Here is a 15,760-nt window from a genome sequence, read left to right on the forward strand (position 1 = left end):
GAGCGGTAGCGGCTGACCTGAGATTTGAACTGACGAATTGAAAGGAATACAAGTAGATATTAGAGTTTGTTTGCGTCTATGTGTTAGTGTGTCGATTTCTTTTTTATGTGTGCGCTACCTCGTTTTTGTTATTTTAGTTTATCTATGTCAAATTTATTTTAAACTATTTCTAAAACCCATAAACCCTATTGACGGGTTATTACGTGCCATTTAATATTTGGATTTTGCTGTCATCTGCTTCGGAACATTTCATCTAGCAATGGAGAAATGGATATATTTTGCTGTTTTGACAGTGGTGTTAGTATGTTTGGTAAGTGCCCTTGACTTTAAGTATGTAAATAAAAGCTACCGCTTCGTGTATTTTAATAGCTTGTGTCGGGTATTTCCCAGTCGTTGCACTTTAGCAGAAATCGCAGTGCTGCTTCAGTCATGGGGCAGTTATGTTAGGATGTGCCAGTACGGTCTGTAATACACGATTTATTTTCTTGTGTTACTTCTGCGAAATAATTCACATGACATAAGGGAAATAGAGGCTTAATTCGAATCCTGCTAGCTCTGATTGTTGTCATATCTAAACTAGACTGACAAAATTCACAACATACCTGGCCGGTTCTAAGCATTTGTTACACAGAATGCAACCATCAGTACAAATTATCTAATTTCTTGATTGATGGCAATTATTGCCCTAGTCAGGTGGGTCAGTTTCTTGGTAATAAGATTAGCCAACACTGACTTATATGCTATACGGGGTTTCCAGTCCTGTGCTCTGTGCATCCCGTACCATTTCAAATGTTTGTTTCTTTTTAAATCTGTTCTGAGCTGCCAAAACACCACAGCCAATTAATCAGCATTACACAAAATTTGATTCAGGTGTGAAATGTGATCTGGAGCACAAAGATTTAAATGTTTCTTACTGTCATAAGCTGTTGGTAGTCATTTACCTCATTTCTTTTTCTCCCTCAACCCCTCTATTTGTGCCCCTAGGTTCATGCCCATTGCCCAGCTGTGTGTGAATGCCCTGTGGCTCATCCAGTATGCCCTGCAGGTGTGAGCTTGGTGTCAGATGGCTGTTATTGTTGCAAGGTGTGTGCCGCCCAATTGAACCAGGACTGCAATACCCACAAGCCCTGTGACCTCCATAAAGGATTGGAATGTAACTATGGCAACGATGTGACATTTGGAACAGGCATATGTCGAGGTTTGTGAAGCAGAAGTTTGTAAGTTTGTATGCATGCATGCAAACAGTAGGCAGTTTTGGCTGGTGGGTAATGAGTTATCGTATCTAGGAAGTGTGCCCTTTATTTAGTGGTGTGTTATTTTTATCTGCCATGGTGGAGCGTGTTATACTGGAACAAATGATCTTGTGTCATATTTTTATCTACATACTCACTGCTTTCTCTCAGATGCACAAACACACACAGCTACCAACAAAATACTTAACAATAATGTTATTACTATATGGTAGCGTTGTGCAATAAGTAACAACATTTCCTAATCCTTCAAAAACCAATCAGAGGTCTGCAAAATAACATGTACGAGGGAAATGGATGAATCTATTAGTCCATAGAAATCTGTTTGGATGGTGGTGATGGTCTTTTTTTGTCAAGTCCCACCAGAGACGGACAGAAATGGAACAGCATTCTACGCACGTTGGGGATGCCAGTCTATGCTATGTATAAATACTTTTTGATCACAGAATGGATAGTATTTCTCTCTCTCTCTCTCTCACCCTACCTCGCGTTATCCCCAACCAGGTTTCCCCTGACCTTTGACCTTTCATTAGCCTCTCAGCATATGCTGGTGGCTCGCTTTGTGTGGTGCCAGTGCAATGTTGAGGCTGTGACTGAAGTCATGTTTGCTTGTTGTTGGGGGAGGGATGAAGCCAACTGCTGTAATCAGAACCTTGGGAAGATTCTGAAACATTTTGGAATACCTGGAATTGTCACGGAGTTCTGTTGTTTGTTTGGTGGTACCATGGTCACACTCCAGCCCCATCTGAGATCGCCTACAACACCAGTGTGTATATGCATGTGAGAGAGAAAGAAAGAGACCTGTTTTTATTGCGTGCAAAACAACAACTATGTTTGTTATTATGAGAATATGTTTGTTGTTCCCTCAAGACCTCTTTTGGTGTTTTGATGGTGTCAGGTCGTAAATAGCTACTTTTCCTCACTAGCCTGAAAGAGATGGACAGCTGGAACAGTGTTGTTGATATTCTGTGAGGAGTCAGACTGTTTTACAAGACACCATGGAGCAACTCACACTAGGACTGCTGAGACACAAAACGCTCCCATTACAATTCCCAATCTCCAACTGAATCACATTAAAGGACACCACCCAAATATCAAAGTTTTGAAAAAGAAAAAGAAGAATATATGCCATACACAATACTTAAAAATCAAATATCCGGTATGCAATGGGCATGTATATTTTAATGTATTAAATGTATAATAGCTCCTTAATGTGGAAGATTATATTATAAACATATGTATGTAGTGATCTGTATGTGCCAAAAGAAGTTGTAAGTGTGCGAAGGGCATATATGAAAATGTTACAAGCCTCAGAGTTGGTCTATTAAACATAATGATGCAAAATATATGTTGTATATATATCGACCTCTCCACTTCATGCTGTGACAATGTAATGTTTTATATATTACCAACATATATGAACTCACGACCACATGAGACGTTTACGTTTTACACGTGGCTCTCGTGGACACTGTGATACAGAATAACTAATGACACATGCGAGGACTGAACAACCTTCAGACTTAATACAGTAAAAGTGTACAGTAAAAATGAGGCTTTTCCTTTTGGTTAGAAGTACACAGAAGTGACTGTAGCAGTGACATTTTAGATTGTCTTGAAAACAGCTCAATTCTACAATTCTACTGCTAGTTCCACAATTCCTATTTTCTGATATGGTCGGACATTCCTATTTGTCCTGCAAAAAAAAAAAAAAAAAATCTCTTAACAAGTAAATACATCTTGAATGTAAGCAATATGGATAATATTTCTAATTTTGAAATTATATATATATTCTTTGTATATTTTTATTTGTAAAGATTACATCTTTTTTCAGATATTTCACTTGTTTTATGCTTTGCCAAGGGAAATGATCTTATTGGACTGGCAAATTATTTCACTTGCTTCAAGCCTTTTTTCAGTACAGTTCTGCTTAAGTAGAGGTGCCCAGACAGCGCTCGTATAATATGCAATTGTATAGTTGACTCACGACACAGCATCCTGAGTCAAATAATCTATTACATAATATACGATTGCTGTCTGAACACTTCTACTTATTGATTTCTTTCACAGATTCAGCACGTCAAATGTATCTGCAAGCATTCTTGTAATTCTTATAATTAATGCAGTTCTGCTCGACAAGATTACTAAAATTAGTAAACACGTCTACAAGTTGTTTGAATACTTATAATGAATTTAGGACAGAGAAATATATGTTGCCTACATTCAAGATGTGCTTACTTGCTAAGATCTAACTTCTTCTTAGTCTTAAACTTTTTATTTCATTGTTCATATGACAAAGCTATTATGCCTCTTGCTCAATCTTTTTCTCACTAGCCAAACGTGAGGGGCGCAGCTGTGAGTACAACGGAAAGGTGTACCAGAACAGTGAGGGCTTCCACGTAGGCTGCAAGCACCACTGCACATGCATCGACGGTGCTGTGGGCTGCACACCCCTCTGCACCACGAGTCTGCCTCTGGCGTCGGCTGCATGCCCCTACCCCCGACTGGTGCGGGTGCCTGGCCAGTGCTGCTTCAGCCTGGACTGCCACACGGGGGCCATAGGGCCACCGGAGCAAAGATGGAAAAAGCAGCGAGCTAAAGGCCGGACAGAGAAGGGTGAGAACCTGCTGGGTAACGAGCTGTGGGACCTGACTCAAGGATGGATGTTTGCGCAGAAACACCTGCCAGGTAAGAGATTGGTCGGAATCTTAAATGGCTCCCTGGTTGATGTACAGAGGAGTGCTACATGAGAAAAAGTGAACTATTTGACTTACACTTTTGGTCACAGATATGAAGCCCAAAGGAAGGAAGGGTGTTAAAAGAGCATAAAACAGCTTTTGCTTTTTATAATTGTATTCATACATAAAATGATGAGGGCAAGCAGGAACCCATCCAAACCCAGCTGTCTGACATCTAGTTAAATGATTAAATATGACCCCAGGTGTGCTCACTTGGCAAAGCTCTCTGTTCATTCATTTTGCTTTTATTCAGTAAACACTTTGTTCTGACATGAGATCATGGTTTATACAACTATGGTTAAAAAGGTTTTGTTAAGAATTTGTGCAGTCTCTGTCTCGTAAAAAAGGTTTTTTAAAGTCAGGCACCTCATCTTCTGATATGCAAAAGGATACTCTAGGATTAATTAAAGCTTTCAGTTTCTTACATCAAATCAATGTCATAAATATCACTGCATGTGGTACGTATAATTTAGAATGTTTTTTTCTTTTCACTGTTTCAGACTGGAGCCGTTCTCAGAAGCAGTGTGTGGTCCAAAACACTGATTGGTCACCATGCTCAAGCACCTGTGGAATGGGCTTATCATCCCGAATAACCAATGACAATGCTCAGTGCAAGCTGGAAAGAGAGACCCGCCTATGCAACATTCGAACCTGCAGTTCACTGGCTATTCCTCCCAAGGTACATCCCATTACTACGGCCAGTGGCTGACAGCCTAGTGGCTTTTAATTTTTCATTTTTCTCTAATGCCCCTACTAATAACTTGATCAGTTGTTTGGAAAGTCCTATTCTATTTTCTGTTCCAGTTTTGGTTAGGTAGGTCAAGTGAAGCTGAATTAAACTTGATAGTTCACTGGTATCTTTTAACACTATACATCTAATTCATACACGTCTTTTCTCTTTTCTTTCATTTTTTTGCTTCCTGCTTCTGGTGTACTCGTTTCTCTTCTGCTACAGAAAGGAAAGAAGTGTACGCGAACTCTCAAGACTTTGGAACCTATCCACTTGTCTCATGCAGGCTGCCATAGTATTCGCACCTACCAGCCAAACCACTGTGGGGTGTGTATTGATGGGCGTTGTTGCATGCCGTGGCATACCCGCACCATCACTGTGCCCTTCCAATGCCCAGGAGCAGGGCGAATACACAAAGCAGTCATGTTCATCCAGTCTTGCAAGTGTGGACACGACTGTGGGCACCTGAATGAGGCAGTCATGCCACCACAAAAGTGGCTGTACAGAGACACACGCAAGTTTATTGACTAGCTTGGTCTGCTTGACTAGTGAGGTCTGTGTTCATCAGTAATGGCTGCAAAAATATGCTACTTCAGGTGGCATCATTTGACTCTTTTGTAACGAGAGTGCACAACACAGCTGCACTGAGAATGCAGATGTAGATTAACAATGCTGATTCCAAGGTATGGGGATGTACCTAAAAGAAAATGTGGCCTGATAGATATCTTTGGATATGCATGGAAAATCCCCGTTGTCTGCCTTGCTGGTTTCGGTGACAGGTCTGATGATGTCAGCAGATATGAATGAAATCTTTGATTTGTTGCACATATAAAATTCTGTAACTCTGATATCCTGTGTATTATTAATAGCAAACTTTGTACAAGAACAAAAGTATGTATTTTCTAAAATTACTTAGATGCATTTCCAGAAATCCTAACCTTGTTCTTAAGACTCTTAAGGGCAATTCAAAATTGCCCAAATAAGTTTTACCAACACCACCCAACGATCCTAAAACATGCATTATCCACATAGTCAAAATACACAAAGCAAGTAATTTGCTACACTTGTCACCAAATGGAAAGAACGTTTTTGGCATTGTAAATACTGCCACAATATATATTGAGTATTTGCAACAACAACAACAACAAAAAGCCTATGAAATGTTGCAGACACAACTTATGTGTGTGTGTGTGTGTGTGTGCATGCATGCTACTACTACCTTCCTACTATTTATAATGTTATTAATAATGTTGAGGGATGCTATTATTTACATATACTTATAATGCGAGGCACAATTACTACTATATTACTACTACTTATAATGCGAGGCACAATTACTACTGTATTACTACTATTTATAATGCGAGGCACAATTACTACTGTATTACTCTACTATTTATAATGTTATTAATAATGTTGAGGGATGCTATTACTTATATATACTTATAATGTGAGGCACAATTACTACTGTATTACTACTATTTATAATGCAAGGCACAATTACTACTACTTTACTAATATTTATAATGTGAGGATCTATTACTACAAAGTTACTACTAATGTTTTGATATGTCATTTAGAAAATGAAGCTAGTATTTTATGAAATGCGTTTAAGAAATTGAGAAAAACTGTCAGTAGAATATCTATTATGAAAACAGAGTTAATCAAAGAATTCCTGTTATACTGCAAAAGTGCAACAGACCCACCCACCTCTCCCCAGGATTTACTGCTTGGGACAGGGGTGATGTAGATAGAGCATGGACTACCAAATGTCTTGGTTCCAAGACATAAGCACTGCGTAATTTTCTGTGTTCTCACTATGCGTTTGCGAGTGTAGATGCAAGCTCAGGACCTGCTGAGTTATGTTTGGTGGGTTATAGATAGAGGCAGCTTGTTTTAGATCAGATACCAGATTACTAAAATGAGCCAGAGGGCAGGAGCAAAAAGAAACAGCTCTTTATGCAGTTCAAGTTACATTAAATACAAGATGGCAAGTGTGAATGAAGTATGAGTGGAACAAATGAATTGGCTAAATGCAACACACTGAGTTTGCATATTTTGTATTAGTGACTGTATACATCCAAAAAAAAAAAAAGCCTTGCAGCCCGCTTTCTTGCTCACCACATTAATATAAGACTATTCACGCACCAATTTTGATCTTAGCATTTTAGAATTAGCCATTAGATATTGCTTGTGTCCTTTTGAATCTTATGTATTTAGCTACCATTTTCAAAGCATTTTATGGTAGCTAGAAGAAAGCCAGTTCGACTTATGCTGACTGCAGTAAATAAGAAGTCTCCCCTTAACAGGGTTATTTGGAATGAACATGATACACACCAGAGGTTGCAAACCTCACTTCTAATGGAACACATTTATATGTATAATATAATCTCAGTAGCACGCCCTTGCACTGCCGATTTCAGGGTACAAGTGTTGCCGTTGCTCAGCAACTACAGCACCCCCTGCAGGTACAAGCAAGTAGCTTGTTTATTAAGCCAAACAGCAGGATGGTTTCCAAATGCAACTGGCACTGTAAATGAGTAAAAAGCAGGAACACAAGACAGTAAACATGAATAGTATAAAAAATGCTTTAATACTCAAATCAATTAACAACCACAATTAGCTAAAGAAATTTTAAAAAGGACTCCCCCAGAGCACAATAAAAATAAACAAGGTACACATTTCAACAAAGAGGAAGGGGAAGCAAGGCTGTGTGAGCAGGAGTCAAAATAAAAGACAGAGGTATCTTCTCTACCACTGTCACCAAAAAAGAATGAATTACTTTTTTCTATCATCAACTGGACCACGATCATTCATGGATTATGGGAAAAATTTCATCTGGACTGCTCAACTGAAAGAAAAAAACAAACAAACAAAAAAAGTTAGAAGGGTCAGGATGAATAGCAAACTCCTAACAGACCTGACATGGCAAGATTCTATACAAGGAAGAACTTGAAAAATGTCAATAATGAATGGAACCCAACAAGCACTAGTTAACATTGCAAATCAGATCATGCTAATTAGGAGCCAATAGTTGTCCTTTATCATTAGAAGTTATTTTATATATATATATATATATATATATAATGATATATTCCTTTAAAACATCACACAGCTGGTGAAAGAGAGGAAGAGAATGGCTGGGGGCTTACTATAGGAAGAGATGTCGATCTCCTCAGGTAGCTCAGCTACGTTGACCTCAAAGCGGTCCTGGACGTCGTTGAGGGTCTTGGCGTCTGTCTCATCAGACACGAAGGTGATGGCTAACCCCTTGGTCCCAAACCTACCCGCCCGAGCCACCTTGGAGGAAGAGAAGTAACAATGACAAAGGCAAATCCTACATAGCTGACCAAATGGTCAAACTAGACAGCCTACTGATCTACTCAAGGGTTTGCTTCCCAGTCAAGAAATAAACCGTGTATGTGTGTGTGTGTAGGTATTCACCCTGTGTAGGTACGTGTCTGAGTCCTCAGGCATATCATAGTTGAAGACGATGTTGACACGCTCAATGTCCATCCCCCTGCCAAAAAGGTTTGTTGCCACCAGGATCCTTCTCTGGAAGTCCTTAAACTGCTGATATCGTGACAACCTGAATGTAAAGTGGAAAGGGGGATTCAATATTCAATTCAGACCATATACTTTACCCTTAAAATAAGTCTTAAACACCCCCCCCTCAAAACAAAGTAAGCAGCTGGGTTAGATGAAACCTGTACAGCTCAACCTACACTAAAGGCAAACAGAAACATGCATCACCTCTCCTCCTGGGCCATGCCTCTGTGGATGGCAATGGCAGGGAAGTTCTGCTCCACTAATAGCTGAGAGAGTGCAATGCAGCGTGGTACCGACTTCACAAAGATCACCACCTGAATGATCACACACACACACACACACACACCTCATTACCTCAAGGATTCCTTCAACACATCCTCTGTATTGCCATTTCACTCAACCCCTGATCCAGACCAATTAAATTCAGGCTATATGGAAAAAGAACTGCTGGCAGAAAGTGTCGACATTTACACACTAATGCACACTTTGCAAAGGACACTTACCATTTTCACAGCTACAAGTAGTACTTGAATAAACCAACAGTACTTGCTGCTATAAAGGTGCACCACCTTTCACCTTCCAATTACAGTATTTGCTCAACGTATGGTTTTCTAATGTCCCATGTTGGATGCCTTGGATCTGAGCTCTACATATGCAAGTCATTGCTGTAAGAGAGGACAAAATGTCTAACAAGCACCTGGTTGAACTCGAGGACGTCGAGCAGGTCGAAGAGTTTGCGGTTCTTCTCGCTGTCCTTCAGTTTGCAGTAGTACTGCTGCAGGCCATGCAGAGTCAGCTTTGTCTCATCGTCCACAAACACTTCCATCGGCTGAAGTGTCAAAACACAGCAAATTTATGATGCACAACATGATTGTTAATTTCCCTTTGTTATTTGTAACTAGCAACTGACATCTAAACAACATCCTAAAGCAGAATGTATCCAAAGAACTCATGGACATTTTAGAAACACTAAAATGCCAACTTTCATGTTTCAGGAGCATATTCACGCTGAAGGACACCAAAGTGCACAAGTCACTCCTCGTGCCAGCCGCATGCAACAGTCTATCACTACATCCAAGTTCAAAAACACAGTGCTTCGAAAAGATTAAACAAACGTTAACTCACATCTTGCATGAACTTGCGGCAGACGGGCCGGATCTCTTTGCTGAGCGTGGCGCTGAACATCATGCACTGCTTCTCGTGTGGGGTCAGCCTGAAGATGTCCTGCACATCCCGCCTCATGTCTGAGGAACAGGGAAACATGCAGACCCAGGCATCAGTGCCAGCACGGACAGTGTCAAAGAGCAATTTGCAAAATACTGCAAATGTAGCAAATGCCCCTCAGGAGTAATCTTTTGTAATGAAAACGTGCATCTCTGAAGTATGACGCCTCAAAACGCAAAACAAAACACATCCCAAAAACAACCAAACATGTCTGTCTGCCCAACTCACCCAGCTGCTCCAGCATCTTGTCACACTCATCCAGGACGAAGTGCTTGATGTTCTTGAGACTGAGGCTCTTGTTGCGCACAAGGGCGAGGATGCGGCCCGGTGTGCCCACCACAATGTGCGGGCAGCTCTTCTTTAGAACCTCCTCATCCTTCTTGATGGACAGGCCACCGAAGAACACCGAGCACTTCACGTTGGACATGTACTTGGAGAAGCGCTCATACTCCTTGCTGATTTGGAAGGCCAGTTCTCGCGTGTGGCACATCACAAGCACAGAGACCTGATGTGAGCACAAGAAGGAAAGCATGCGGCATGAACAAAGAGCCAAGTGTCCTCTCCCTAAAATCAGCCAAAGTACAACTGCAAAATGGGTTTGCTTGTGTAAATTTTTCCCCCTCTCCCTATGGCTATTGAACTAAATTCTTAAATCACTGTACTGCACAATGAACTAGCACACAAGTAAAACAGCTGCTTGAAATCAGTAAACCCTGTATTAAGTAAATTGACATACACTGTGAAATACACACAAGTCACTGCTTGGCTGCGACCACCCACAATGCTACTGACAGATCAGTACAGACCGACAAAATCCCCCACATTTCTGGACAGTGCATGGAGACACCCGAAAGCCAAAGCCTTATGCAAAACATGGCAGTACTTTGCATTTAAAGGAAATTACACCATAGCAAGTTTAGCTTGGTGTGTGTGACCTATGAAGTGAGATGACAGCAATCCTCAATGTTTCCAAAACATTTCGTTTCTTCACTAATCTGAGAGGTAAATGCTGTGCATCTCATCATCCAGATACAACCCAACTGGCCACGCGAAAGTTAGACAGACAAAAGCACATCAGTCCCCACACTTTTCCAACATGTCTGAAACTGATAAGCAGCACTTGGAGAGTTCAGCTGTCCTTAACGGCCGCGGTGAATCACAACGGGTCACAGAACCAATCAATACGCTCACCTGTCCATCCACAGGCTCGATCTGCTGTAGTGTAGCAAGCACAAACACTGCTGTCTTGCCCATACCAGACTTGGCCTGGCAAAGGATGTCCATGCCCAGAATGGCTTGTGGAATGCATTCGTGTTGGACTGGTGTGAAAGAGAGAGATACATTTAAATTACTACATGCAGCTCCCTTATCTTGCAGAGGATGTGTTTTATATATGCACAGAGCTCAAACCAAAAAAAAAGGAAAAAAAGATGAAAGAAATGACACAAACACTGCCAACAGAATACCATACACTACAGGGCATAACCATGCATCTGTGCATAAACAAGCAAACAGTTTCTGACCTTCAGAAGGGTGTTCGAAGCCACAGTCAACAATAGCGCGGAGTAGTTCAGGTTTAAGCAAGAAGTCTCTGAAGCCAGAGCTGTGGATGGAAACATAGGACCCCTTCACCTCCTTCTTCACTGCCAAGACGGCACCCTCTGGGTCTCCTTGCGGCTCCTCGTCCTCCTCGTAGTCAAGGAGCTCGTTGTCAACATCATTTTCGGCCATGCTTGCTTTGAGAGGGGGCTAAAGTGAAACAATAAGTTATACATCCTGCGGACTAACAATTACATGTATTTTGTATGTAAAATGATGTTATTAATTCACACAACTTCAAACAACTGATTAACGGCCGTAGTATGTGTCTAGAAGCTCAAATGTCCGACTACCATAGTTATACGGTACATAGCCAAAAACTATTGTTGCTTTTCATAACATTCTCTAGATCTGGCCTTCAGATTTTGCGCCCACATACCCTTCACGCAGCCTGTTAGCCAACTAGCTACTATCCAACCTAGTTACACATATAGGCATACTGACGTAAGCGTTAATCAAATTACATTAAAATAAATGCATAAACCGAAGGCTGTCATCAACACGACGCGACAAGGAGTGCGCAAATTAAGAAGGTGCTCGACTTAGCTTCCGTTTCAACCAAGCCATGCCGAAGTTAGCATAGCTAGCCTGCAAGACCTGAGCCATTCTGGACAATGAATCGGACGACGTGGTTTGGTCATTCAAAGTTTGAATCCTAGCTAGCCAACACACCAGTTAATTCAAAAACACTTTAAGATAGTCAAGCTAACTATAAACATGTTAACTTACATCAACGACTAGATTATACATGTGAAAGGGATCACAAAGAGCTAAGAGCCGTGGACTTGCTGGTGTAACTAGCTTACCTAGCTAATATAAATGTACTCGGTAACATATTCAAACCTAGTTTAGCTTAGCTAGCTGCTAACTGACTAGCTAGCACACGGAATGCTGGCAACCGCTAACCAGAAATTTGTACGTTACTGCAACTCTGCATTAATATCTGACTTATATGTAGCAACTTGAAACGACAGCAACAAAGCCAGAATAGATACTTGCGTGTGTTGTATCTTTAAATTAATTTTAAGTGCACAAAAATACTAATTAAAATGCAATTTACCGTTCGATGTTGTTCTCGCGCTTTCTCGCCTACGTTTCGCGTGAGTAGGCCTCAAACCAGGCACTATGTCCCGGAAGTTCAAAGCCACACTGACTTCAAATGCTATTGGACTAGTTCAAAGCCAATCATGCCAGTGTACCAATAGTCGACTAGAATTGGTCAACTCAAATGCCAGTCAGTCTTTTTCTTTTACCCGCCCATTTATATTTTCAGTTCGCACGAGGTCAATAGAGACAAGATGATGAGTTGTGGCTTAAGATGAATATTTTACTACAGTATGTATACATATCTTACTACACTGTAGTTACTATATATACACACACACACACACACACACACACAGATATATATATATATATATATATATATATATATATATATATATATATATATATATATATATATATATATATATATACTGTAGTAAGCTCTAGAGATATTACAAATTTTCAATATCTCTATGCTCTTTCAATATATATATATAGTCAGTAGTAAATGATTGACTTTTATGGTTGACTATTTATCCTTAATAAATAGTTGTATTCATGTGGCATCTAAAGTAGCCATCATATAGCGAACTAAAAGAATAAAATGTGCAGCATCTCATGGCATCTCTGCGTCAGCACCTGTCCGACTAAACTCTCTTGGAACGAATGAAAGGGGGGGGGGGGGTCGTTCATCTAATCTAATTTCTAATTTTCAGTGTCTTATTGGTTTCTAACATTGTCAGTCAGTTAGGTTTCATTTACGTTGTGTTTCGCACTCCAATGGTTTTTTTTCTTCTTTTATTTTTCATAAAACAAAGCACACGGACGACAGATTCTATCAGTATTGATACTCAAGTAAATTAAAACTGTCTGTTATTAATGACTACTATGATTTATCAGTCTGAATTGACATTTACCATCTGGCTCTCATGAACTTGGGCGGGTGTCGTAAAGGCGGTGCATTCGTTCGTAGGCGTCTCCCTAAAGAGCAAACGTTGAGGAAGCTAAGCTGCTTGACAGCTCGCATTTTCCTCGCTTTGACCCACAGCATATTAAGATGGATTTTGCACATTGTAACCTACCATAGAGTCTGTCTTACTATACACAAGAAAGGCTTCTCCATTCCTGTTAGGTTCATGTCCGATCATCATAGAAATGGCAGGAGCCACGCGTCCGTCAGAGCCGCTCTAATAATGGGACTAAATTCAGGTGGGCGCCGCTCGTTCATTTCTTAAATTTCTATTACGTGTTTATTAGCCCATTATTGTTTTCGGCAGTAATTTGAAACACGTGGTTTTTAGTATTACAAAAAAAATAAGCGGGTTAGAGAGATGTGGCCTTGGGAAAAGCGAGATTCCTGCGCATCATTCCGGAGCAGTGGCGGCGGTCTAACCGCTCCATCTCATGCATGTTGTGCTTGAGGTAAATAACGAAGACTGCTGATCGACACCCTTATTCTGCTCTCTTAATAGATACAAAGGTCGGCAACATGACGATATTTTAATGCCACGTGTATATATATATATCCCGTAAAACAACGAAGGAGGCGTTACACTATTCTTAAAGATATCGGCCTCGATTTCACTACACAATACATATAGCCCTTGGCTAAGCTGAACGCTACTCATGATCGTTTTTGGACGAGCATGTAAACCAAAATACATGCAAACGTTGACAATGGGCCGGGCATCCCCCCTGCAGTGTCTGCCTCTTGTACCTCAAGTAGGCACCAGCGGTGTCGCCAGCACAGGCTTCAAGCCTGTATCCGTAAAAGGGCTACTGCACATTTTGTCTCAGTGCTGATGCTGTTTTGCGCCGTGGCCTTGGAAGTAACACTGGTCTGCTGTGATGTGATTACGCATAATTTTTCAGTCTGGTACAAAATGCGCTTGTCGTGGTTTAAGGTGACTCCAGTGGATGTAAATTACGGTGTCTGTTACGTTGGCTACAGTAATGGCTGCTGAGCTCGGTTTCAGCTACATCTACATCTTTCCATGGGTTGATCATAATTATTTTGCTATTCAGCTGTTGTATTTGAACGGTAATGGATTTCTTTCCGACGATCGAAAAGGGAAACAATACCTCAGGCTAAAACAGCTTCTTTCCCCAATGTGAGTCCTGTTTTGACTTAACATTTAAACGCATTAATTATCCAGGTCCTCGCCTTGTGATTACAAATGAAAGGCAGGGTAATCACTTGTTTTGCCGGTGCAGAGGCCTCTCCTGTTCGAGACAGCAGTGCTAAATGAATAATAGGCTGTGATTATTTCACGTCATCGTGTCTCTCTGAATGGTGTTAGCTGGCTGATAAATGAAATTCCATCAGGTATTTCTGAGAGACATTGTTAATGGCTACGTGGCTTTCAATAAGAGAGGGAGAATCTGATGAAGCAAATGGCATTTTACAATAACATTGCTAGAACGTTCCCTTTCCTAACTGAATGACATAAAGCAATTTAGTGAAAGTGTGGTTTTTGTTTTTTCCCTTGTGACCAGGTGAAGTGATGAGAGGAACACGGAGGTGATGAGCTTACTGGTTCTCCACCAGCTCCATATTTTCCTCTTTGTTACCTCATGTCTTCATGAGGGACACACATTAAGAAAACAGGGTTTATTTTTGCTGTCTTTGTGACATGGAGCGATACCACCATCACCCCACCAAGGGAAAAGAAGGAACTTTTCCACCCCCGCTTCAAACATACTGCAATTCTCCTGAGGCTTATTTCGCCCTGTGCAAGGCCATTATGGTTTGCAAAACGAATGTTGTATGTGCCCGTTGAAGAAGGAGACGGTTGAGGCTTTGTGAGAAACACAACAAACACTGAACAAACAAAGACGATGTACACAGAGCTGAGGCTAATTACTCATACTGCTTGTTGTACAGTTCAGACTAGTTCGAAAATTCTGATAAAAATGATGGTGTTTAAGGTGATATACTATGCAGACTGGATTAATGAAATGGTTTAATAAATCAGAACGCATCAATAAAAATCTTAAGTTTATGGTCCAAGGTTAGGTAATTTACAGGAATTCCATAATTATAAACACAACGAAGTGTTGGTCTTATGATGGGGTGAAGAGGACTACATTTTAGTCCTTCATTAAAACAGCATGCTGTCCATCTTCTTATCACAGCACATGAGCAGATCCTGTGTGGGGAACGTTCCCTTTTAATATGACCCAGACAGCTGGCACAACTCTCTGGGTAGTAAGCAGAGCTGTTGGGTACTAAGCTGAACTCAAGGTAAACCGATCAGAGACGACATTGTTTCTGGCGGAACAAAGCCCCCCCACCCCCCCATGACACTTGAGCTGGCATACCTGTCACTGCAGGAGCCTCGCTCATGGAGTCCAGCACGAGAGAAACAGGAATTGGTTGCACTGTCCTATGTCTCCAACTGTGAAGCTGTCCCGTTGTATTCTCCCTCTGCCACTGCTCAGGAGAGCAGTGGTTCACATCCTTTCTTCCTCTTTGTTTTGTGTATGTGACACACACACACACACACTACAGTTTGTAGCCTCTGGCCAAGTGCTGCAGCTTCTTTGCCCCTCAAGCGGTGCAAATCTGTGAGCAGTGGCCATGCTGACTCCACCGGGGCCTCTCCAGCCGTCCCCTTCTGACT

General features: G+C 41.1%; 3 protein-coding genes across 6 annotated transcripts in view; 2 read left to right on the forward strand and 1 right to left on the reverse strand.

Moving 5' to 3' along the window:
• Positions 1 to 5,566, forward strand: LOC113580322 (CCN family member 1-like). The gene is made up of 5 exons (XM_027014799.3): positions 1 to 310; positions 985 to 1,198; positions 3,585 to 3,938; positions 4,489 to 4,667; positions 4,944 to 5,566. Exons 1-5 carry the CDS (start codon positions 260 to 262, stop codon positions 5,247 to 5,249), a joined length of 1,104 nt encoding a protein of 367 aa, XP_026870600.3. The 5' UTR covers positions 1 to 259; the 3' UTR covers positions 5,250 to 5,566.
• Positions 5,567 to 7,292: 1,726 nt separating this feature from the next.
• Positions 7,293 to 12,270, reverse strand: ddx39aa (DEAD (Asp-Glu-Ala-Asp) box polypeptide 39Aa). 2 transcript variants are annotated; one of them, XM_027014801.3, is made up of 10 exons: positions 12,151 to 12,270; positions 11,015 to 11,240; positions 10,683 to 10,810; positions 9,720 to 9,996; positions 9,393 to 9,511; positions 8,965 to 9,096; positions 8,472 to 8,581; positions 8,163 to 8,307; positions 7,871 to 8,018; positions 7,293 to 7,569 (listed from the first exon to the last, which is right to left on the reverse strand). In XM_027014801.3, exons 2-10 carry the CDS (start codon positions 11,220 to 11,222, stop codon positions 7,553 to 7,555), a joined length of 1,284 nt encoding a protein of 427 aa, XP_026870602.3. In that variant the 5' UTR covers positions 11,223 to 11,240; positions 12,151 to 12,270; the 3' UTR covers positions 7,293 to 7,552. The 2 variants fall into 2 exon arrangements, with proteins under 2 accessions (XP_026870602.3, XP_026870601.3); XM_027014800.3 differs by lacking the exon at positions 12,151 to 12,270 and adding an exon at positions 11,820 to 11,855.
• An 846-nt stretch (positions 12,271 to 13,116) lies between these two features.
• Positions 13,117 to 15,760, forward strand: part of evi5l (ecotropic viral integration site 5 like) — a 28,635-nt gene continuing 25,991 nt past the window's right edge. For 2 of the 3 annotated variants that reach the window (XM_027014830.3, XM_027014832.3), the window contains exon 1: positions 13,117 to 13,346. The gene's annotated coding sequence lies outside the window, so the exon portion shown is untranslated. The other variant, XM_027014831.3, reaches the window with a different exon arrangement.

The sequence above is a fragment of the Electrophorus electricus genome, chromosome 18, assembly GCF_041902795.1.
Source record: "Electrophorus electricus isolate QZ-2024a chromosome 18, ASM4190279v1, whole genome shotgun sequence".
NCBI classification, from domain to species: Eukaryota; Metazoa; Chordata; class Actinopteri; order Gymnotiformes; family Gymnotidae; genus Electrophorus; species Electrophorus electricus.